Below are 23,449 nucleotides of genomic sequence, written 5' to 3'. Positions count from 1 at the left end.
GCAAAAAAAAAATAATAATAATTGTTAGAAAATTAAATTCACTATTGTTTTGGCAATATCATTTTCTTGAGATATGAAGTGCTACAGATATATAGATATTGAAGATATTGGTCTCAAACCAACACAGCGGGTAAAGCCAAAATGGTCAAATACTATTGTTTACTGAAATATATATCAATCTACTACTGTTTCGGAAATATGTAAGGATCTGCCACTTTTTAGATACTCAAGTTTTGGGAACTCAAGTTCCATGAACTTGAATTCTTTGAAAAAACAGCCTTCAAATTTTTCAGAAAATTTTTTATGGAGCTTAAGTTCATCCCCAAACTCAAGTACCCAAAAAGCGATAGATCTCTACATATTTTTAAAACAGTGATAGATTGATATATTTCGGTAAACGGTATTACCGTTTCATTTTGGCGGATAAACTATTCTCCAACAATGAGGCCGGCAGAATCCCAAGCCCATAACATCTCAGCCCAATTTCTTCAACAACAACAACAACAAAAAGATTATACATTGTAAAGTTTAGGAAAAAGATGCCCTAACACATCTTGAACTTTGAGATTGCTGTCATGACACCCGTAAACTTAATACCTAAACTTCATAACTCAGCCAAATCACTGCATCCGTTAGTCTCCAGTTAACAAAGTCTTAGAATCCTATTTCAGGTCCTTTAAGTAACAGTAAAATTGATTCTCAAAATAAACAAAAATAAAATAAAAATAGTAGCCGTAAAACTAAACAATATGGACGGTATGATATTTATTGGCCGTTTGATTAATAGAGAGAAGGAAATTATCAATAACTGTTGGGTTATATATTTGACCACGATTCAATTAACTAATTCCTCGAGAGTTGATTAATTATGCAAATGTCTAATTAAGTTTGTCACATCGCTAAATTTTTTTTTTTTTTTATGAGAAACAAACACACACACATATATAGGGGAAGGGGGATGAGATAAGAAAATACACTTACACGTCAATACTAAAACTGCATGCAGCAGTTAGTGTCGCGGAGTAAGTGATAAACTTTTTCTCAATATCACACCTTACCGATGTGAAACAACTCAATAACACTGAGTATTTTTTTTTTTTTTTTTCGAGAAACAAATACGCACACATCACTAAAATTAAGTTACAAAAAAGAGTTATCATCAAGATTAGATAACATTTGGTTAAAACTTAAAACTCTATAAAAAAATAATAAGAAGTAAATTTCACATACATAACGATATTTATGGTGACGATAGGCAAAATCTTGACTGAAAAAACCCTATAAAATGGGTTAAAGCCAACCAACAACTTGAATAATTCACTATGAAAATTACATTAATCCTTACGTAATTAGACAAAACAATAAACATGCTTGTAATTCTCATAATAATTACAACATGATCCTTGAAGACAGACATTAAGTTGTTAGGAATGGACAAGCTAATAAATTTAAAATTGAATCTGGGAAAACTAATCCGATTAACTTTGACGAGTTAGTGGCTTCGAAACATCATATAATTGAGTATGATAAGATTGATTGTGATCTAGTGACTTTAGTAATAGCAAGTTCGTACTTGAGCTTGGGTCACCTACTCTGTTCACAAAGTTGACTCATTTATTATTTCATTATATTTATATACTTATATAAGCTTTTTACAATGTGTAGTCCAAGTTTGACCCGTTTTGGATAATGATCAGTCATGTATACCTGGTATGATCTGGTTTCCATAAGTTTGTTTGGAGAGAGTTTCAATTTATGGCATCTGCTCTTGATAATAACTCTTTATTATCAGATCAAGACATCAATCAGTTTTTGGTGTAGGCGAGGATTGAACTACAGATCTCTTATACAACTATCAGGTACTTTATCACTATTTTGGTTTTCATAAATTTGAAAAAGAAAAAAAAAAAAAAAAAAAAAAAAAAAAAAAAAAAAAAAACATATAACCTAGTACAGTATTTTAATTTTGCTGGTGGAAAAGCCTCCATGTATTAAAAACATCCACCCTACTCTTAAAAAAATAAATTCCACGCTGCTGCTTGATAGGCTTGATTCCCATGGGCCCATCTAATGATTCTAATTGCCCTTTAATAGAAAGATATATTTTTTAAACCCAATTGTTGTAGTCGGTAGGATGGCCCATAGGAAATAGGAAGTATTATTACATTTCATAATAATTATAGCTATAATTATAAAAATGTTTTGTTTTCTCATTGCTTTTAAGTGATTCATATAATTATTTCAAATTAGAGGAAACATTATTAATATCGCATATTAAATATGGGAAAATATTTTTAGTTTATTTTTTAGATTGCATACATACAGACTTAAAAATGAGTTAGTTTTTTTTTTAATTATTATTTAAAATGAGGTTATGCAATTGAGCTATAAAGCTCTTAGCTCTTGACAATGATTACCAACTGTGCTAAATAGAACTCACATTTATGTTTTTAAGTTATTAACTATTACACAAATCAAAGAAGTGATATTGGTAAAGGAAAATTAAATCAATCATAATGCAACACCGGAACATGTTTCCCAAGTCATTATTGAGGAGATGAATCAAATGTTAACTGGAGAATTCATGGAGTATGAAGTTATTGTTGAAGAGAATGCATAGAAGAATGCTGAAGAAGATGCACAGAAGAGTGAAAAAGGTAACACATGTTGATTGAAACGCATGTATTCACTTATTGAAGCGGTGCGTTTTTCAGAAACAACTCTAATTCAATCACATGGTGCGTTTCATCTCATGCCAATGAAGCAACGGTTAGTTACTATTTTCAGAATTATGTTATGGCACGGGTTTGAGCGGAAAGTCTGTTTTGGTTGTTAGATGATTTTTCTAGAAGATATTTATGAGTGATCCAAGTTTTCTAGATTCTTAGATTGACTATATATGCCTGTATATTGTGTAAATCTTTCAGATAGTGAAAATAACAATTTCCTCTTCCTCACAAGTCTCTCTCTCTCTCTCACTCACTCTTTCCTTTTGTTCTCTGTGTGTTTGTTCTGCAATCTTCAATTGTCTTCTTGTAATTCACTTGCAAAAGCTTTGCTTTTGTTCAGTTACCACAGCCTTGAAGTAGATGGCTCCGCTTAAAGCACCCAGCCCAGATGGAATGCCTCCATTGCTTATATATTTTTATCTTGTATATAATATATGTGTGTATATATATATATATATTTTCCTTTAGCCAAAAAAAAAACATAGAACCCCAAATAAACACCATATTGAGGTTGAAGTGTATTTTGTAACAGATTCTCCTCTTATGTTTTTATAACATTTATCAATTTTTTCCTTTTTTAACACAACAATAATTGGGGATATAATGAGAATTTAAACTCAATATATTTTTATTGAAAATATTATAAGATGCTCAAGTTGAATTACAAAAGTTTCGAGATTTAATAATGCAAACTAATTGCAAATTCTGTACCTCCAACTGTAGGGTGGCGGATGATTGAGGTACTTGATAAGTTGGAAACATGTATGGTTTTCGTCTCATAATACCAATAATGCAGTCCTAAACCATTCACTGATTGGACTTCGTTTGGTGGTCCAAAGAGTTGGCAGGACATCTTCTCATATAGTATTAGGTGACATCAGGTTGTCACCAAAAAAAAAGGGCTGTCACACAAAAGGACGGAATTTGGTAATAGGCTTATCGAAGTCCAGCCACAATCCCATTAAAAATAAAAGTCCTGCCTACAAAATTTAGGGACATGGGTTAAATTGACCTCACAAGCTAGCCTATATCCAAATATAGTAAGTAAAAGTTTTAGAACCAAGTTACCAACACCCATTGCTTAGCAAACAAAAAAAGAAAAAAGTTACCAACACCCCTTTCGGGTTCACAGTTGTTTATTATTATGAGTCCGTAGGATATACATTAATCGTTTTTTTTAAAAAAAAATATTTTATAAAAAATTGAAAAAGTTATAATAAAAAAAAGTTTGTAACTTTTTGATTTTTGAAAATATTATTATTTTGTTATCAATTACCCTTTCTAAATATGAGTGGTGGAAATATTAGAGTTGGAAAATTTTTTCTTCCGCATCCACTGAATACTTTTCTATCAACATAACAATCAATTTCTTTTATAAAAAAAAAAATCAGTTTCTTAATACAGAATCTTGACTTCATGGCACTGTGATATCCATTTTGATTATGTACTTATACTTCGATCGTAAAGAAAAAAAGAGCATGTGTGCGCTAATGTGCATGTGTCAGTGGAAATATGAATTTAAGAATTAAGATTAACATAATTCTATTTTAAAATTCTTTAAATCTTATCTATTCATTTTTAAGGTTCAAGTATTGAACAAGTGCTTTAAAGTTCAAATTATCTCTGAACTTTTCTCGGTTTTTTTTTTTTTTTGGTATTATTTTTTAAAGTACAGGATTTGTTGACTTTATTAATTAATTGAGCAGTCTAAGTTACACTCCCATACATACCACATTGTTTCAACGTGATCAAACACTGTTTTTTAATGGCCAGAGAGAAAAACTTTGTCCGTAATAGTATAGCTTTTCCCGATGGGATAGAGTCAAATTTACTCCCACACTACTCTGCCTTTCTAATCATACATTGTTTTATCTTCAAGATTTTGATATTTTATGGCTGTAAAACAGTTTCCGCGTAGAAGTGTTTGTTTTGGGTACGTTAAAACTCTGCGCTAGCTACCTTGAGAACTTGGAATTGAAAATACCATCCAGGAAGTAACACAACAAAAGTGCCTACTACTCTAGATGATTCCAATTGCTCTTCGTTACCAGATACTCCTCCCTCAATATTCACTTTGCCTTTTAATTCCTCTTCCGCGTACAGACTACATATATGTCATAATAAAGAATGTCCTATCCTGGCTTGCATGCACCTAAATTTTTATTTATTTATTTATTAATTCTTGCTGCCTAGCTCACGTACTCTTGCTATAAATAGGGAGTAATTCTTAGGTACTTCTGGAGTACGGAGAATGATGCTCCCTCCTCTCACATTAATGGTGTGGTCCGCTCATTAAATTTATGGTAGGGTCTACCATGAATGTGAGAGGAGAGAGTATCATTTCACTATACTCCAAGACTACCTAAGAATTTTTCCTACCTCTTATCAAATGTAAAAAATCTCTCTTGTTTTGTGCTATTTACTAATAGAAAATTTAGGTCATCACATGAGTTGTGTGTTAAAATAATTATTAAACAATTGAATTCATCATTTTCCTATTAGTTTTAAATTTTTGGAATAAATTTTAATATATAATGGTATTAGAGTAGGTAATCATGAATTTGTATGTTATCTCTATTTTACTTATTCCTATTTTAAAAGTTAAAAATCTCACATTAGACTCCACTTATTAAGGGGAGCTTAGACCCACACATGGAATCGATATTAGAATAATAGTTAGAAGATTAAATTCACTATTTTTTGGCTATAGTTTAGCTATATTATTTTCTCAAGCTATGAACTACTATCTTAAACAGATATAAGTATTGAAGGTACTGGTCTCAAGTCAACTCGATCAGCGGATAAATTATTCTCCACCAATGAGGCCGGCAGAATCCCAAGCCCATAACATCTCAGCCCAATTTGTTCCTGAATTGTCCACAAAACATTGTTCTAGTCCATCACCAGTTTGCTATACAGATCAGAAAAGCTTAACCTCAAATAGACCCAAACATTTGTTCAAGTTCATTCCCCCATGTAACCTGGCATTTCTGTGTATCCATATGTGATATATTGCATTAGACCAAAGCCACTTTTTACATATGGTTGATTTGAAATACTTCTTCTACCGCTGTTGAATCCCCCACAGCAAACACATATTCCCTTCTGATTTTGCACCAAGCAGTGGGAAAACATTTTCTTCTGGATTTGCATTGTAAAAGAGAAATAAAAAAAATTGATTACAAAATAGGCATGGATGACAGGATGAGAACCATACTAAAGTATGGATACCATTTTGGATGTACCAATTCCACTTGAAAAATGCCATTTTGATTATTAAATCAGATTATCAGATGTAGTCTATGACCTCAAATCCACCTACCTTGCCTCTATGTACACTAGATATATACCTAAGAATTAATGTTACATTTCTTCACTCTAATACCTTTCTCCAACCAACTTTATTTGAAGGATATTAATTCTCCAAATGAGGAAGAAAGTGTATCCAGGAAAAAAAATTGGACCGCACGTATAGGAAGATCAGATAGGGTCCAATTTAATAAGTAACAAGTTTAAAAATTTTATAATTATTACATAAGAGAATAAGTTCATAATGTTATAGTTATAAATTATTTTACAATATTTTTATAAAATGTCGATGTGGCTAACCTTTTATTGGTTTTCATTTAAACCCACCATTAATATCATTTTTTTATTTACCAATAATCACTTAACAAATCAGCAATTTGTAAAAAAAAATTGTAAAATAATTTGTACCTCTAGTATTATTTAAAAATATTATATAGTTTGTTAGGATGGAGGAGGGCCAGTCCATTGGTCCTTATCCTAACTTGCTTTAAGAAGATTATAAGAATGATTATCCAAGGTAAAATTTATGATGTAACCGTTTTAGCCAGCACAGTTTCTATAGTCTTGGACTATTGCTTTTACCGGACTTATGGTGATTCGTCAATATCAAATCCTTTAATCAAACAGCTGTAAAACTGAACAATACGGAGATGATGATATTGTTAGAATTTGTTTGAAATTCGCTTATTTTGCTGAAATTAAAAATTTTTTGTTGAAAATACTGTTAATAAAGGTAAAAATTAGTTGAAATAGTACAGTAAGACCCATAAATAATATCAAAAAGTACAATAGACTTATAAATAATAGTAAAAATAAACTAAATAGTAAAATAAATTATAAAAATAAATGTTTACAAACTCATACTTATTATGTCATTTGATTAACACAGTGAGAATGTAACTATCAGAGTTAAATCCACCTAATTCCAACGTTTTTCGTTCACCTCAATCAATTGATTGAGACACGCCTTACGTCCTCCACTTTCACGTAACGTTTCTGGATGGTGATAAAAAATAAAAAAAAATAAAAAAATAAAACTAAAAGCAATCTGTGGCTTTCTACTCTACCAAGCATCCTTTTAAAATTGCCTACTGATCCGTATAATTCCAAATACTTTTCGATCACTCCTCTGGTTATTGGTTTTTTTGTTTTTTGGGTGGCTGAATCCTATTACCCCTAAACTTGTAAGTGCGTAACTTCATTTTGACAATAATGCATTTTTAAAATTTCATAATCCACCAATGACACTAGCCCCGTTGCAAGGGATTTGCATACCTTTGTAGCATTTTCAAAGATATTGTAGTAGTGTTATTAAACCTGGCTTGATCTGGCCAGTCAGACTGGTGACCCAATGACCCAGCACATAGACTGGGTTGGGTGATCAATTGGATGACCCAGTTAAAATTAGTGTAATCTGATGGGTTTTAAGCAACCCGCGTGACTCGGCTGGGTTTTATTAACCTGACCAGATTTGTAAATTGTGTAAAATTATATTAATAGGTCTACTTTATTGACTTTTTTATTATTTAAATGTGTAATAATATGGTAATTTAAAGAAGAGTTTGAGATTTTCCTTTTTATTTATTTAATATACATAATTTTGAGACATGTAACAAGATTTTATTTAGCAAAGACTTTGTTGCAATTTTATGATGTTCGTTTATGTTTCTTGTGAATTCTATAGAAATATCTAATGCTATTGCTAATAAAAAAAATTGATTTTGAATTATAATAGTGAGTTTAATTTAGGCATATGTCTTTTTTTTTTTCTTTTTCTTTTTCAATTTACATATTTAGGTTATGATTTTTTAAACTTAATTATATATATTTTTTAAATTATAAAAAAAAAATTATTTGACCCTATGGTTCAACCGATGACCCACCAGTTGAACCAGCAACTCAACTCATAGATTGGATTAACATCTAATCCAAGTTTAATAACTATGTACTGTAGGTGGGTGAAATTTGAGAGACATATATAATGGAACCGCATCAAAAAAAATTTACTTTGAGAAGTACGTGTTGAACCTCCTAACGGCATCGGTCATTACCTGCTAAAGAATAAAACCTCAGATCAACCAAGACCAATGGGGATTAGCCAAGAAGGCTCAAATGGTTAAGTTAGAAAACTAGTGGAGAAGATGAGAAATGAAAGAACTATCGTATATTTATTAGGCTTAAGGTGAGATTTTTGGCAAAAAACCTGACAATAGAGACCTACCAGCTAGTCTGAGGCCGACCTATTTGTAGACCTGCCAAGTGCCAACTAGTTGTCCCCGTAGGTTGGCTTAAGAGAAGCATGTTAAGAGCTTTAAGATGTAAAAAGAAAGGACAAGGTATCGAGACCGGTACTTGAGATTAGTCATTGAGAATAATAGTCGAGACTGATACTTAAGGTCAACCATAATCTTTAGACAGTTAGGCGTCTACACGAGGCATGCACTTAACATGTAAAGACTATTACATGTATATACTATTTTTTAGGAGTACATAATACATATTGAACATGATTTATAAAAAAAATAAATAAAATAAAAAACTTGATGTGTAACAATTATTGACTTATAATTCTAAGTAGACTTAAAAATTGCCACATGTCAACTAAGGAAAACTCTAAACATCACAAAGGACTTTTTTTTTAAAAGAAAATGTTACAATTCCCAATTTTTTTTTATAATACACAAATGACATAATTTCAGTAGGGATTTTATATTAGAGTAAATTTTATTCTAAAAAAAAAAATATTAGGTTAGATCCGATAATAAATATTAGGGTAAATTTCACAAACTACCCATTTATGATAATACCAACTAAGTTCAAAATATTTTAAAACCTGCCAATTTCATCCTAAAAGGTAGTTTTATCCTTGAAATTAAATAATAATAAAAACGTCGTTTTTTTTTTCTTCTTCTTCTTCCTCTCTCTTCTGTCTCTTTCCTCTCCCCCATTTTTCTCTGAGTTCCCCATCTCAGAACTCTCTCTCTAATGGAACCTTAGCCACGGCGAAGCCCATGACTTAGTCACCGGCATCAACAACAGATTCACACTAATTCTCTCTCTCTTTGAAAAAAAAAAAAAAAACCTTTCTATTTCTATTTTTATTCTGCTAATGTACACTTCTTAAGTTGAGTGACTAACAGTGCCTTATCCTGTGGACCCTGAGATGTCTTTGGTGATATCAAGAGCGATAATAAGAATCTCACGGTACAGGAAGGCCCACTAGGGTGATATTTTTGATTTTTTGGTTTTTGATCAGACCATGGGGATTGATTGGTTTAATAAGAGGAAGGAAGAAATAATGTACGGCTAGAAAAGCCAGTAGGCGAAGCTCACGAGAATACAGTCCTCACTTCTTCGTTCATCACCTACCATCCGATCATCCATTCACATCATCTCTTCCATCACCGAAGGTGATGCTATCACACCCCATCACCACCACCACCACCACCACCAAAAAGAAGAAGACGATGATGAAGAAGAAGAGAAGTTGTTGAAGACGAAGATGAAGACAACGAAGAAACCAATAAAACTCGGTTCGACTTGGGATTTTTAGGAGATTTCATTAGGAATTTACAAAGGGATTTATGTATTGTTTGGCTTGGATTTTTACTTGTTTTTCTGGGATTTCTGTTGGGATTTTTAGGAGATTTTATTGGAATTTTCAAAGGGATTTATGTGTGTTGTTTAGCTTAGAGTTTTTTTTTTTTTTTTAGGTTTCTATTGGTTTTGAAAGAAATTTCTATGGAGAACTCAGGGAAGAAAGGGGGAGAGGAAAGAGATAGAAGAGAGAGGAAAAAAAGAAAATAAAAAAGGGTAAACTACGTATTTAGTCCCTATCCTATACACCATATTTCAATTTGATCTCTAACCTTTTAATTGTGTCAATTTGGTCCCTAATATTTCTTTACCGTATCAATTTTATCCTTACAGTTATCTTTTGGATGAAAATTAATGACATGTCTAATGACCAAAATAAAAAATTAGCTTCTGTTGATGTGATAATAAACTAAAACTTTATTTTGGCTATTTGCTATGTAAACAATTTTCATCTAATATACAATGGCAAAGACTAAATTGACACGACATTAAAAAGTTAAGGACCAAATTGACACAATTGAAAGGTTAAGGACCAAATTGAAATATGGTGTAAAGGCTAAGGACTAAATATGTAGTTTACGCAATAAAAAAAGTAACGGTGTATTTTTTTTTATTTTTTTATTTTTATGTTCAGGGATAAAATTGTCTTTTTAGGACAAAATTGGTAGGTTTTAAAATGCTTTGAACTTAGTTGGTATTATCACAAAATTCAAGGGTGAATGGTGAAATTTACCCTAAATATTACTACAAATGAGAAAAGATTAACTATTAGATTTCCGTTACTTGCATTATCTTTTTAATTGCTAAAAACCACAATGACAATGACTGGTTGCGACCCCTCCAAGAATTCTTTCTCGTACAAAGCAAAACATGAAAATGTTCCTCTCATGCACCTACCCCTCTCTGTCTTTCTTTGGTAAGAAACTAAAAAAGCACCGACCCTCTTTATTAGCCCAGGTTCTAACATGCTTTCCCTATAAATACAAACCCCAATTTTCACCTTCATACTTATCAGTTTTAGAATATTGGGTTTTTTTTTTCTTCAAAAGAAAGCCTTAGTTACAATTTCCAAGTCTTCAAGCCATGGCCATCTCTAAAACACTAATTGCTCCACTTCTCATTTCTCTTCTCCTTCTTCACCTTACTGAATCTTATCAAAAGGTAAAAATTTTCACTTCCAGTTCCTTAATTTACCACTGTTCAGGCGTTCTTACTAATTCAAAGAATTTCTTGCATAACATGTTTTTTAGGTGATCACAACCATGGTCGAGAGCCCAAGCCCAAGTCCTTCCCCTCCACAAAAGATAGGTACGGAATATCCATTCAGTCACACACACACACACACACACACACATATATATATATATACTTACTCAGCAGTCAGCACCCATTACTATAAATAATTGAAATAAACAACTAGTACATAATTAATTGATTAAACATTTTCATTACTCTTTGGTCACAGATTGTGATGATGCTTGTGATGCGAGGTGCCAATTGTCTTCTAGGCCAAACCTATGCAAGAGGGCATGTGGAACTTGTTGCGCTCGTTGTGATTGTGTTCCTCCAGGCACTTCTGGAAACTATGATGTGTGTCCCTGCTATGCCAATATGACTACACACGATGGCAGACACAAATGCCCTTAAAGTTATAAACTTCTTTGCTTAATGTTATTGTGCTGCTTCTCTCATATCTTGGATGATATATATATATAAGCATCAAATTAAGGGAATAGAACAAAAAGTACCATGCGGTTATTATTATTTGTGATTACCAAAGATACTTGTTGCTCTAAGCTTAAAATTAAAAAAAAATAAAGTAATAAATAAATTGTATAGTTGTAATTGTGAAAGTTGAATATATTATATATTATAAGAATTATTCCTCGATGTGGGACTCATTTATGGGTTTCACAAGTATAACCCACAACTCCACATCCATATAACAAACATGATACTTCCCAAGCATTTGGCACCTCTTTCTTATTTATTTATGGCTTTTGTTAAGCTTTTTATCTTTGGGGTGGGAGGATTTAATTTTACTGGAATTATGGATGAGACATTTAGATGAGTTTCCAGATTCATTAACTGAGTTTTACAGAAAATTACTTTTTTTTAAGGTTAGGGTGTTAACACATGCTTCATTCGATTTGTATGCTGTCTATTCAAGTCACTTGGATAGAAAATACTTTATTGCTTCAAGGAAACTTTGTGGCTTTCGAATTCCGAGGAACTTGGGCTGCTTCAAGGAAACTTTTTTATTAGGAAAAAAAGAAGATGAAGAAGGAAGCTTTTTATATTAGTGGGAGAGGAACTGAATATCGTGATAATCCATAAGGGTCTAGCCTAGTTTTAATAGTATTGAAATCTGAATTGGGAGAGACTAATCCAGACTATAATTGGGCCCATTTGGTAGCCAGCCCAATAGACATTTTTCTTTTAGTCCATATTATGACAGAAATATGGATTCAGCTACGCTCTCTCCATTGCCCAACCCACAATGAGATGCCAAGAGCAAGAACCAATAAATAAATAAAATTATAAAAGAAAATGATATGCCTTGGGAAGAAGAAAGAAGCCCGACCAAAAGCAAGGGGACAAAAAAATCCTATTTTATATATATAGTTTTGATTTAACTCTTAATATTTGATTACATAAACTTTTCAGGCTTTACCATAACTTGACATTATTTTATGAGTTATTTTTTTTGTTCTAATTTTATATAATAATAGAATTACAACCCTTGCCAAATGTTTTGTGCTCCAAGTTGAGCAAGGCCAACTTGTAAAGCACAAATTATTACAGAACTCACTATCAATTCTCAATACACTCCCTCCTCCTTCTTAGCTCTCTTGCTTCCTTTGACGCCGACCAAGCTATGTACATGTAGAGTTCTGTAACTTGCTCGAACTCAAAGAACTAGTATCGGTATAGCTAGGGGTTTTTGGACCAATGAAAACAGGTTAATCGGAACTTTTACTTATGCAAGTCCATCTTAGGTTAGATTGACTCATGAATATTACTAGTAATCTAATATGACACAAACCCAATTGACCTGACCCGTTTGTCAAATTTGAATGTATGTTACTTCACAACATAAATATTCAAATAAGGCCCACCTATATGGCTGAAGTCTATAAATAATAGTACAATAAAACAATAGTTTTTAAAATTCCAATAAGTTTGAAAAGAGAAAGAATAAAAGTGGATTTAATTTCAGTGAATCTCAGAACTAGGGCCTAAGGCTTAGGGCTCGAATTAAAATAAAATTTAATTAAATTAAAATAATTAAAAAGAAAATGAGAACGGAAATGGAAATTGATGATAGTCAACAAATCATACAAAATCTTAAATGAAAACGAAACACTAAACTGAAATTAGACATTCAGTTTAATGGGCTCAACTGGACTTGGGCCTAAAAAACCACAATCTAACAAGTGCCAATACATAGTCCCCATATCTAGAAATATTCTTGAAGTAGGATCTGACCACCTTAACCACATCAATTTGACAATGACAATCAAGAAGAAAACATCAAATTTCCCATTCAAGGATGGAATGGAAGCCAAGGCATTTAACAAAGTAGGCACTCATGGCCATGGGAGTGAGAAAAGAGAAGGAAAGGTACTGAATTTGTTGTAGGGAGAAACTCTCCTGAGTCCTGTCTTGTCTCTGCCCTAGGAAGACCTCACTTACCGACAGCTTACAAAATCACAATGCCCATGTCACAATATTCATACAAAAAATATATCTACCGCATCAATAAATAAATAAAAGTAAAACGTAGCACTTGACCATAGGCTATAGCTTATTGATGACCTCTTTTATAATGGGACCAATTGCTTTAAAACTTACAACTTTATAGTTGTGTTGATGGAGTAACATTAATCAAATAATTGAAATATGGAGTGTTGTACCAAACTTTATTTTTATGCAAAGTTGAGGTTCTTTAAAAAGTGATCATAACGAAATTCAGCAAAAGACCAAAGCTACAAGATATTTGAGTTAAGATAAGCACAATCGAAAATTATAAGAGTCCGTTTGGATACTATTTATTTTGCTGAAAACTAAAAATAATAAAAAATTAATTTTCAGTTACTTTTTATAAATAAAAATACTATTCATTTGCCTATTTACATTATTCATGTCCCACGAACAGTGTAAGAGGCGCTAATCCAAAAAAAAAAATAAACAAAACAAAAACACAAAATGTTGTGGTCAAAATGCAATTCAAACGCTCACTAAATTGTTGTTAAATCAAGATTATACTTGCTTCATTCATCCAACTAAAAGAAAAAGAAAATTTGACAGGGGTATAATTGCCTCATTGAGTAAAAATGAAGGGTGTTTTGGTAACTTCAAGTTTACGTACCAGAAAATGAGCTACGAGTCACGCAGCAAACATGACTCCCTCACTGCCACACTTAATGCAGAAACCCAAAGAGTCAAAATCATAACATCCCAGCAATTAATTGCGAGCAATGCTATGGACACGTTAAAATGTATAATTTTGTGCTATAATTTGCTATGTATTAAATTGTAATAGATGAATATGTAATGATAGTGACTGTATGAGTACATATTTTCATCACTCATAATTCACTGCACATTGAGTTGTAATACAAAATTATACATTTTTATATAAATATTATTAACATGTATTTTAAAAGCACATAATAATATACTCTAAGGTGGAGTTTGGATAGTGCGTTTCCTGCGTCCGCGTTTTTTTTTTTTTTTTTTTAATCCAGCCGCAAGTTTGGACTTTTCAGTCATGAACAGTGCACAAATGCACTGTTTATGGGTCCCACAATTTTACTTTTCAGCAACTTTTTCATTAAAAATGGGTCTCACAGCACTATTCACACATTTAAAAATTATTTTGCTACAGTGTTTTCAGTTTTCAGTTTTCAGTTTCAGCAAAATAAGTTCTATCCAAACAGACTCTAAATAAAATTTTTAATTTCTCATAAAATATTTTTAAAAAATAAATAAGTTAATGACACGCATTAAGCAGACCCTTTTTATATATCCATGACATTACTTATTAATCGCGGAGTGCTAGGACTGCCCTGTCCTCTCCTCGTGAGTCGCTAACAACTTTTTCTACAAGTCACGTCGCAGATTTCAGTGTCTAATAAGTGAAATATCATAAATTAATCACAAACATTTTCGTATCATTCAAGCTCACTCTTCAATTGGCGCGTGGACTCAACTCGCACTTTTTTTAGACAAATAGTTTGACATCTACTCTAATGGCAGTTAATTTTTTGATATAAACATCCCATTTTTTTTTTTAACAATAAAAAATTTTACTCATTAAACTGACTTCATATGAAAACTCATTGTTATAGTGCCTGAAAATGGTACGTGTTTCTCACAGCGATTATTGAGCTCTGAGTAAGCGAGTATGTAACCTCTTTCCCCAAAAAATTTTACAAAAGCAAAAATCAGAGGCAAAAAAATTGTATGGAAATCAAAAAAAAAGCAGAGGAAGAGTGAGATTTGAGAAGAGAACAACATTTTTAAAATTTTTTTGGGTACGGGGAGATAGTGAGCTATGCCACGTGGCGAAGATCCGGAGGATTTGCGATAGTAGCCGTTGATGAATGGATTAGGTTTTCAGTTACTGGTCTGATATATTAAAAGCATAAAAAGACTTGTCTCAATCCCCATTGAAGGAAACCAATCGGACGGTTCAAATCAATCTGTGGCTTACAAGAACGAATCAGGAGCGTTGACTCTTTTGCTTTAATTTACTTTACTTTACTCCAACGTGGACCGAGAGAGCTGAAATGGATTAGGCTTTGTCCGACGTGGATGACACGTTAGATTTCCCATTTGTCTCAGTGGCGATCTAACGGCTGTGAGGGACCACTTGATCTGCACCGTCGATCACGGAATGACGTCAGACCGAAAGAGACTTTTTTTTTTTCTTTTTTTCTTTTTTTTAAGCGCGATTTTATAGTTAAAAGCGAAAAAGAAAAGAGATAGTATATCCATAATATTTTAACAATATTTTCACAATAAATTATATGTAGTTAATTGTTATTGGTTCAAATTTGAACTTAACATAAAAATTACTTTTTTACCCCAATCATCACAACTAGTAACAATCTGCCACTTGAGATTTGTTGTAAAAATATTGTGAATATACCATTTTTTAAAAGAGAATTCAGAATTCATAAAATAAAAAATAAAAAAAAAAGCTTTAGTTTTTCCGTCTTTTGCGAGAGAATGTGAGAGCTTTCATAGCTTTTGGGACTTTATCTTCAAATTCTACCATTTTTTTCTTTGAGATTTCATTGTCTTATCATTTATAGAGCACCGAAGCTTCACTTAAAGTATTCGTATACATGTCGCATTTGTGTCGTATCAGATTTTACTTAATAATTCAGAGTTGAATTTAACATCTAGGGTGGTTATGAATTTTGCTTTTTTTTCGTAGGAAAATAAGAGAGTCTCTCAGTGTAATTACGGCGAAAGAGTGTGTTGGTTGGGAATATTTGATATTAGAATTAATGGGATTCAGTGATACGGGTTTGGTCTTAGGAGATACCTCCATAAATGGGATTATTTAATTTTATTGAATGTGATTTCATTATTCAAACCCAGCTTTTTTTTTTTTTTTTTGGGTCTGCTAAATTTAACTTTCTCTTTCTATATCTGACCCTTTTTTTTTTTCTTTTCTCTCTCTCTCTCTCTCATTCTCTGTGTCTGGCTCTGTAGGTCTGCTTTTAATTTACAAAGAACCTGATTCTCTGAACACGAGGGAACGAATTGCACTTTTTTCTTTCTTTCTCTTTTGTACAGAGAGTCTCTTCGTTAGCTTTTTGTCTTTAATCCATCACTGTGGTTGTTTTTCACCGACGAGCTCTAGCTCTAGCTCTACCTCTATATCTATATCTATATATCTAATCCTAAAACTCAGAGAAAGAGAGAGAGAGAGAAAAAAGAGCCTGAGATAGAAACGGAGAGATATCTGGCAACTAACTAAGTATATTGATTTTTCTCTTTCTTTGGAAAACCCAAACGCCACTTTTTCGCTTCTCTTTACGCCTAGCTTTTCGCTATATACTCAAAACCCGAACAAACCCACACACACACACACACACACACACACACACACACAAAAAAAGAGAGAGAGAGAGAGAGAGAAAGAGAGACTTCTTCTATCTTCATACATTTTCTTCTCTCTCTTTACGTTCTTTCTCATCATTCACATTTTCGAAGGGAAACTATATAATTTACTCTTAACTTTGTGATATTGAAGAATAGTTAAGTTAGATCTGAGTTTGAGCGTTTTTTTTTGTGTGTGTGTGGTATTGTGAGCCATAAAAGCAGTTTTCAAAACAAACGCAGATGATGATGTTGTTGTTGTTAATAGCTATAAGAAGAAGAAATGGACAAAGCTCGCCAAGTGAGGCGTGTAGCTAGTAGGTTCTCTCTCTCACCAGGTCCCACAACAACAACAACAACAACAAGAAGCACTTCTCTGGTAAATTACTTAAAACCACGAGAAGATACAAAATAAAGCAAAAATAAATAAAATAACCCGTTTGTTTTTTTTTTTGGTTTTACTTGTCGTTGTCTACGTATTCGTTGTTTTTTTGCTTTGGCTTTGTGATAAGGCTTCGCAGGTTATGTGTGTCTGTCCCTTAGTTATCATTGTTATCGTTTCTCTTGAAAAAAAGTTTATATGTTTGTGTGATTTTGAAGGGTTGGAAGATTGTGTTGGTGGGGACTTTGTAGTTGTACATTCGGAAAGATCGAAGAAAGAGAGGCTAAGAGAATTGAGTGTTGTTGCTGGTACTACTACTACAACAACAAGCTCGAGCTTCGATTACCTAGACTGCGAAATGGGTTGTGATAATATGTCTGACAATGAAGATGAGCTTCGCTTAGAAGAAGAAGAAGAATCTTGTTTGAGTATAATTGGTTCTAGCAAGAGATTTAAGGTTCCTAAAAAGGTTGATTATTTTAATGAGTGTGTTAAGTTTAGTCCTAGATTGTTGCTCATATTTTTTTAATGCTTAACCATTTTTTTTTTCTTTTTAAAATTTTTGGGTACAGTTTTTTGATGACTGCAATGGCGTTGATCATGCCTCTGTTCCGAGAAAATTACGGTCAGGTATGTGGGTCATGAATTAGGAAATGGAAGATTTTAGCCTTTTTTATTTTGGGTATAATTGGGGTCTGAGTCTCTGTAATCCTATTTTTGAGGTGGGTTTTTGTTTATTTTGGTGAATCTCTTAGAGCCTCAAGTTTAAATTTTAGAGTGTTTTTTGTTTTTTTGTTTGATTGGTGGGTATTCTGGGAAGTTTTTTGTTTGTTTTGGTATGTGGATTAGGACTGAAGCAAAACTGAAGCTTTTTGCTTTTTCTAGAGGCAAGATTCTGTGTGTTCTCATTTAATTCTTATTTAATAGTATGTTGATGCTGAAACTTTTATGGTACGTTATTCTTTTAAAATTAATTAGTATAATGGTGTTTTAGATTTTGATTCATTCTGTTCTGAGTCTCAATTTTCTAAAAGAGATACTTTAGCTTTTAATGAATCAAAAGGTTTTATAAATTAATTTTTATTATAAAAGAATATGTGTATAGTACTGCTGGGTATTTTTTTGGGGGGAATTAATGTTTGGGAATTTTCTTTTTTGAATTTACAGCAACAAAGAAGCGCAATCGCGAATCTATTTCTCAACCTTTACCGGATTCAAAGAAGCTGAACTATAAAATCAGTGGAGTGGAATCATTCATAAAGAATGGAGCAAAGAAATCCAAGCTGAACATGGTTAGTCCCCTCTATCTTGGTACTATTGAAAAATTCCTTTCTTTTTGCTTTTTTGATTTAGAATTTGAATTTTAATATACTTGGATTTTTTTTTTTTTTTTGTTGTTGTTGTTGTAGAAACAATGTGGCTCAGACAAGTTCCCAAGAAAGAATGTCACTGGGCCAATAACAAAGGATGAGGAAGAAGTTGTGGAGACCTTGTATGCATTGGCTGGAATGTTCCCAAACAATGATGCAAGTGAGAAGAGTAAATTAGACAGTGAATCCATGGAAGCAAAACCTTCAGCAATGCCAGTGTCAAAAGAGAGCCCAATGCCTACATTGGAAGGTTTGTTCATTAAGTTCTTTCTACAATCTTAAGTCTTGGTTTTCTCTTTGTTGTGGTCTGTTAAATTGTGTATTTTATCAGATTCTGCAGTTACAAATGACAACTTGAGCTCCACCCCCTTGATAACTGCTGAGGCTGCCAATCTGTCGTCTAATTTTGAAAGTTCACCTGAAGAAACTGCAAAAGTAGATTCTTTGGATGAACTCAGTGTTCAAGAAAAACATGTTTTGCCCGAAAGCAAGAAAATTCATATGGAATCCGATTGTTCTGGTCATCAATTGAATCTACACAGCATGTCATTCTTGGCTAATAGTGAAAGTAGCAATGAAAATCCATTGCGCTATTCTGATCTAAGCTTGGATACTAGGTGGGTAGTTTTTAAAGATTATTTAGTATTAGTGCTCTCTTATCTTTTCTTATTTATGACATTCCTTGGATATAATTCTTTCTATATGTTTTATGCTTTTGCAGATTAAAGCCACCCACACAACCAGGGACCCCAATAATTGATGTGAAACCAGAGATTGCACTGGGGCCAGTAAGCATAATTTCCTAGTCTAACTAAATGTTCTTTTAGTCAGCTAGATCTTAAGTTAAAGGTGGCTTTGGGTTGCTTTATAGGTCATAACCATTGGAAGTCAACCAGAACAACAAAATGTGAGCAAGGAGTTCAAGAAAAATGGTACAGTATTAGCTTGCTTGGATGGTCTCATTATCATATTTTTTTGGATTTTTGCTTCAGTTGCAAAAGTGGCATTCTGGGGTTGTATTGTGACACTATCATACTTTTTCTTTTATCAAAAGGTCCAGCATTGTGGCCAGGCTTGTCTTCTGAGGCATCACATGGTGTTGGGAATCATGGTCTTTTGCAGTAATTTTCTTACATTCTCTTTGATTTTTACCCATTCATGTAACCTTTTTTGATTTTTGGTTCTCATCTCCTAATGCATTTATCTGACTCAGGTCTTCTGGTGCTAAAATTCCGGGTTGGCTTGACACTGCTACGTTTGCCCCCAGACACAGGTCTTTTGAAAATGGTTCTCTAACTGGAAAGGTGAATGTGACTTAATTAATGAATATTTATCTTGTATCTTAACTGTTGTTCACAACTTTGAAAAGCTCTCCGTTTTTTTCCATAATAAGCATCCGATTAGTTTATGGTTTACTATGCAGGTTTCAAAAGTTGTCAACAAAAAGCCATGGAAGAGGTGCGCCACTCATTTTCACATAAGTCATCTCATTCAGATTTTAAACATTCAAGAGAAACAAGAGAGGTTGCCACTGCAACCTAATCAATTGAGACCACAGGAAGGATCGAGTCTAGGAGTTCTTATGGCAATTAACAACTTTCAAGGTGTAGATAACAGATTAAATGCAATTGCTTCTTCTAGCAATGTATGCAATTCAACCGCTGAAAGAAATATATCTGAAGCTAAAACTGGTAGCCTTCAGCACCAGCGGCTCCATCAAGATCAGCCCCAGGCTGCTCTGGCATCTGGGGCATACAACTCACAGCAGCAGGTAAACTTATATTGCAATTGCCAAGGTTTCTTCCATAGTTCCATTACAATTTTTTTTATTATTCTCTGGTTGCTGGCAGGGTTTTGATTTCTTGTCACTGTCGGCTGGAGGTGGTGGGATGGAAGCTAAGAATAGTGTTCGTAGAGCTGGAAATGGATTAGATTCTTCGTCACAATTCCAAGTTCCTTATCTTCAATCTCTGGCTCAAAAGCAGACTCTCATGCCTTTCTCCATGCCCCAAAGTCGCTATACCTCCTCTGCTTACTCTGACCAGCTTTCAGTAGCACCAGCAGCAGCACATCAGGTTTTGTTCTTTCTTTTGTAGTAGGAGATTTCACTAGCAAGTTAAACATTGTTTTGCAACTCTCCCAATATTATGTCCTTTTCCCTGCACTTGTTACAAGGTTTTGAGTAGCTTGATGGATCTCACTTTATGGAATTACAACTTTTTCACCCACTTAATGAGAGAATCAAAATGTAAGCTCTACATAGAAGGACCAACTAATAAGACAATTAATATAGGATTGCCCAATTATGTAAACACGAACCCATCTAAATTTTCCAACTTGCGAATAGCAGAAACTTATATTCTATCATATGACTTATGATTTTGTTGCTAACTGTTGCAGCTCTTACCATGTTAGCTAATAAAATTTCTAAAATTATGTTGTCATGCTTGCTTATAGGTCCAGCTGCAGCTACCTCTATATCTTGGCAGTCCACTATGTGGTTCTAATGCAAGTCCTGCAGCCTTGACAAAACAACAGCAGCATCCGCAACAACAACAGCAGCATCAACTCTTTTGGACTGCCCAGCTGGCAGCTCAATACAGGCCTGTGGGAACTTCAACATCCATGTCCCAAGTTCAGAGCTGGCAACAGGGAAGGCAAGACACTCAGATGCGGATCCCATGTTCCAACGCCCTTCTCCCTCCACCCCCTTCACCACTAGAAGTACTTGGCCCTAAATACACGCCACTCTCTCAACAGCAGCAGTACCTCATGGACATTACTTCATCATTGCCCCATGCCCGGGTAAAAAGGCAAGACCACCTTCTCCCCTCAGTCTACGAAGAGACCGGAGGTGGCTTCCATGCCAGTGGTGCATTACCATTGCAATTACTCTGCAATGAGCGCCTTTGATGTGAGTCGCGTTGACAGCTCTTTGATGGGACATAAGGATGGGTAACACATTATTTCGTTAATTCTTTCTGTTCATACTTGGGACTTGATGCCTCAACTTTGGCATGATCAAATAAGTGATGATACATGCAAGGTTTGATTGATAACAATTTCCGAATATCAAATGATCAGAAAAGAAGAGCACTCCAGGCAAGCAGAGGAAACTTGCTGTGACCTCTAGGCGGAGTGAAAACCTGGACCTATCAGCTGCTAGGATGATGATTAAGTTTTGTAGAATAATCCTTTTATGAGCTTTACCACATTCATGTCCTTTTACAAACAATGATATTAAATAGAATGGTTAAGATTATGTTCAATTGGTGCTTCCCTTATTTCAGTTTAACGCTAGCTCCTTAAAGAATAAACAGAAGGCCAGGAAAGTTTTTTAAAAAAATCGAAGTGTTAGACTTAGGCATAGAATGAGTCTCAAACAACTTCAGTGGACTTCTGGCTTTAGGTTAGTCAGTCAATCACAAGACGGGTCCTGTTAGGGAATGTCAAAAAAGAACACAATTTTTGGATGCTGTCATTTTAGTCTATGAATTACTCCCATCACACATGGTAGAACAATGTAACAATTATTGATGATGTACCATCCTATATAACAATAGAATTTGTCGTTTCATAGAGGAATTATGCCTTAAGTGACTGAGAAATCTCCTCCCCATATTATGTTGAAAGGATTAATATACAAATTTCATATTCAAAACAAACAGAGCGTTAGTGTATTCTTTTACTCCCTTTGCCTAATTTTGTGATTTTTGTCTTCAGAATTTAGGTTGGACGGCACTGGATGAGAATATCAAACCATGATCTTTATTTCTTGCTATAAAAGTCTCAAACTGATATGGAGTGGTCACAAATTTTTCAAGCCACTTTTGCCTTGTAGCATTAAATTTTTCGAGCACCTTTGCGTAGTGTGGGCCCGGGGCGTGTTTGTTTGCCATGCAATTCTTACATATGCTGCCAAATTTTGTTTGCCAATTGCAAGTTGCAACAAATAAAAAATCCCTATATTTAACATTATTTTAAGGGTGTTTGATAGAGTAGTTTGAGATGAAATTTTTATAGTTTGAGATGGAATTTTTGTAATTTTTTGAAATACGTGTGAGTGAAAAATTGTGTGAAAATGTGTTTAATGTTTAAAATGTAAGTTTGAACTTAGAGACCAAACAGACCCTTAGAATTAGTATTTAATGAAATTGTTAAACAAAAAGAATACTTAACCGTTTGTTTACTAACAAAAATTAATATCATGATCAATATGAAACTGGAATTAAACATCAAGCATCAAAATAAAATATTTTGAAATGGAAATAGTGAAAATAAAAAGAACCCAAATTTCAAGGTTAAGAATGTATTTTTAATTTGGATAGCCCATACAATTTCGGTGATCCCACGCCATAAAATTTGGGTTTCAACGAGCAGGACAATGATACTGCACGCACGTATGAGCCTTTTTTGTTCATTAAAAAAATTGTGTTTTTAATTAACATGGTCATGGTCATGGTCGTGGTCATGGGTTGGTCCGTTGGAGTTTTGAGTTTTGTCGCAAACTGGGCTGAGTTTTACCAAACTTGTTAAACAAGCTATCAACTTATTGGACTAGAACACATTGAAAGTACCACATTCAAACTTATTGGTAATGAGTTCAACGGTGCAGGTTGGTACTTCCAAACATCAAAGATAGAATTTGTAAGGTTGTGGTCACAGCTTTTCAAGGTCAATTTAGTCCTTCAAAATAGGGAAGGTACAATAGGAATTTCATCAATTATTATTTTTATATATTTTATCACAAACCTCAAACCAGGGTTTGCTTTTTGGGCCTTTGGCTAATATTTGGAATTCAATGTCATCTCCTTATAAAAGTGACTAAGCATCTTTTAGTTCAATAAGTACTTTTTGATATTTTCAAAAGAAACCAGGTTCAAAATTTTTTATCTTTTAACTATTGAATTTTTTTCTCAAAGTTTATTTATTTATTTATTTAT

General features: G+C 33.4%; 2 protein-coding genes across 3 annotated transcripts; both read left to right on the top strand.

The window, feature by feature from the left end:
* The first annotated feature begins 10,656 nt into the window (after positions 1-10,656).
* Positions 10,657-11,417, top strand: LOC142622594 (gibberellin-regulated protein 1-like). The gene is made up of 3 exons (XM_075796108.1): positions 10,657-10,796; positions 10,886-10,943; positions 11,101-11,417. Exons 1-3 carry the CDS (start codon positions 10,719-10,721, stop codon positions 11,280-11,282), a joined length of 318 nt encoding a protein of 105 aa, XP_075652223.1. The 5' UTR covers positions 10,657-10,718; the 3' UTR covers positions 11,283-11,417.
* Positions 11,418-16,229: 4,812 nt separating this feature from the next.
* On the top strand, positions 16,230-21,775 carry LOC142622931 (uncharacterized). Of its 2 annotated transcripts, XM_075796497.1 has the most exons (13): positions 16,230-17,133; positions 17,355-17,605; positions 17,709-17,766; positions 18,304-18,428; positions 18,546-18,756; positions 18,838-19,123; positions 19,228-19,294; positions 19,378-19,438; positions 19,561-19,627; positions 19,720-19,810; positions 19,930-20,277; positions 20,357-20,581; positions 20,964-21,775. In XM_075796497.1, exons 2-13 carry the CDS (start codon positions 17,495-17,497, stop codon positions 21,417-21,419), a joined length of 2,106 nt encoding a protein of 701 aa, XP_075652612.1. In that variant the 5' UTR covers positions 16,230-17,133; positions 17,355-17,494; the 3' UTR covers positions 21,420-21,775. The 2 variants fall into 2 exon arrangements, with proteins under 2 accessions (XP_075652612.1, XP_075652611.1); XM_075796496.1 differs by lacking the exon at positions 16,230-17,133 and having other exon boundaries at positions 17,250-17,605.
* Positions 21,776-23,449: the final 1,674 nt, after the last annotated feature.

This window comes from Castanea sativa, chromosome 1 (assembly GCF_040712315.1).
Source record: "Castanea sativa cultivar Marrone di Chiusa Pesio chromosome 1, ASM4071231v1".
In the NCBI taxonomy this organism is placed as follows: Eukaryota; Viridiplantae; Streptophyta; class Magnoliopsida; order Fagales; family Fagaceae; genus Castanea; species Castanea sativa.
This window is presented reverse-complemented; position numbering and strand designations above follow the sequence as displayed.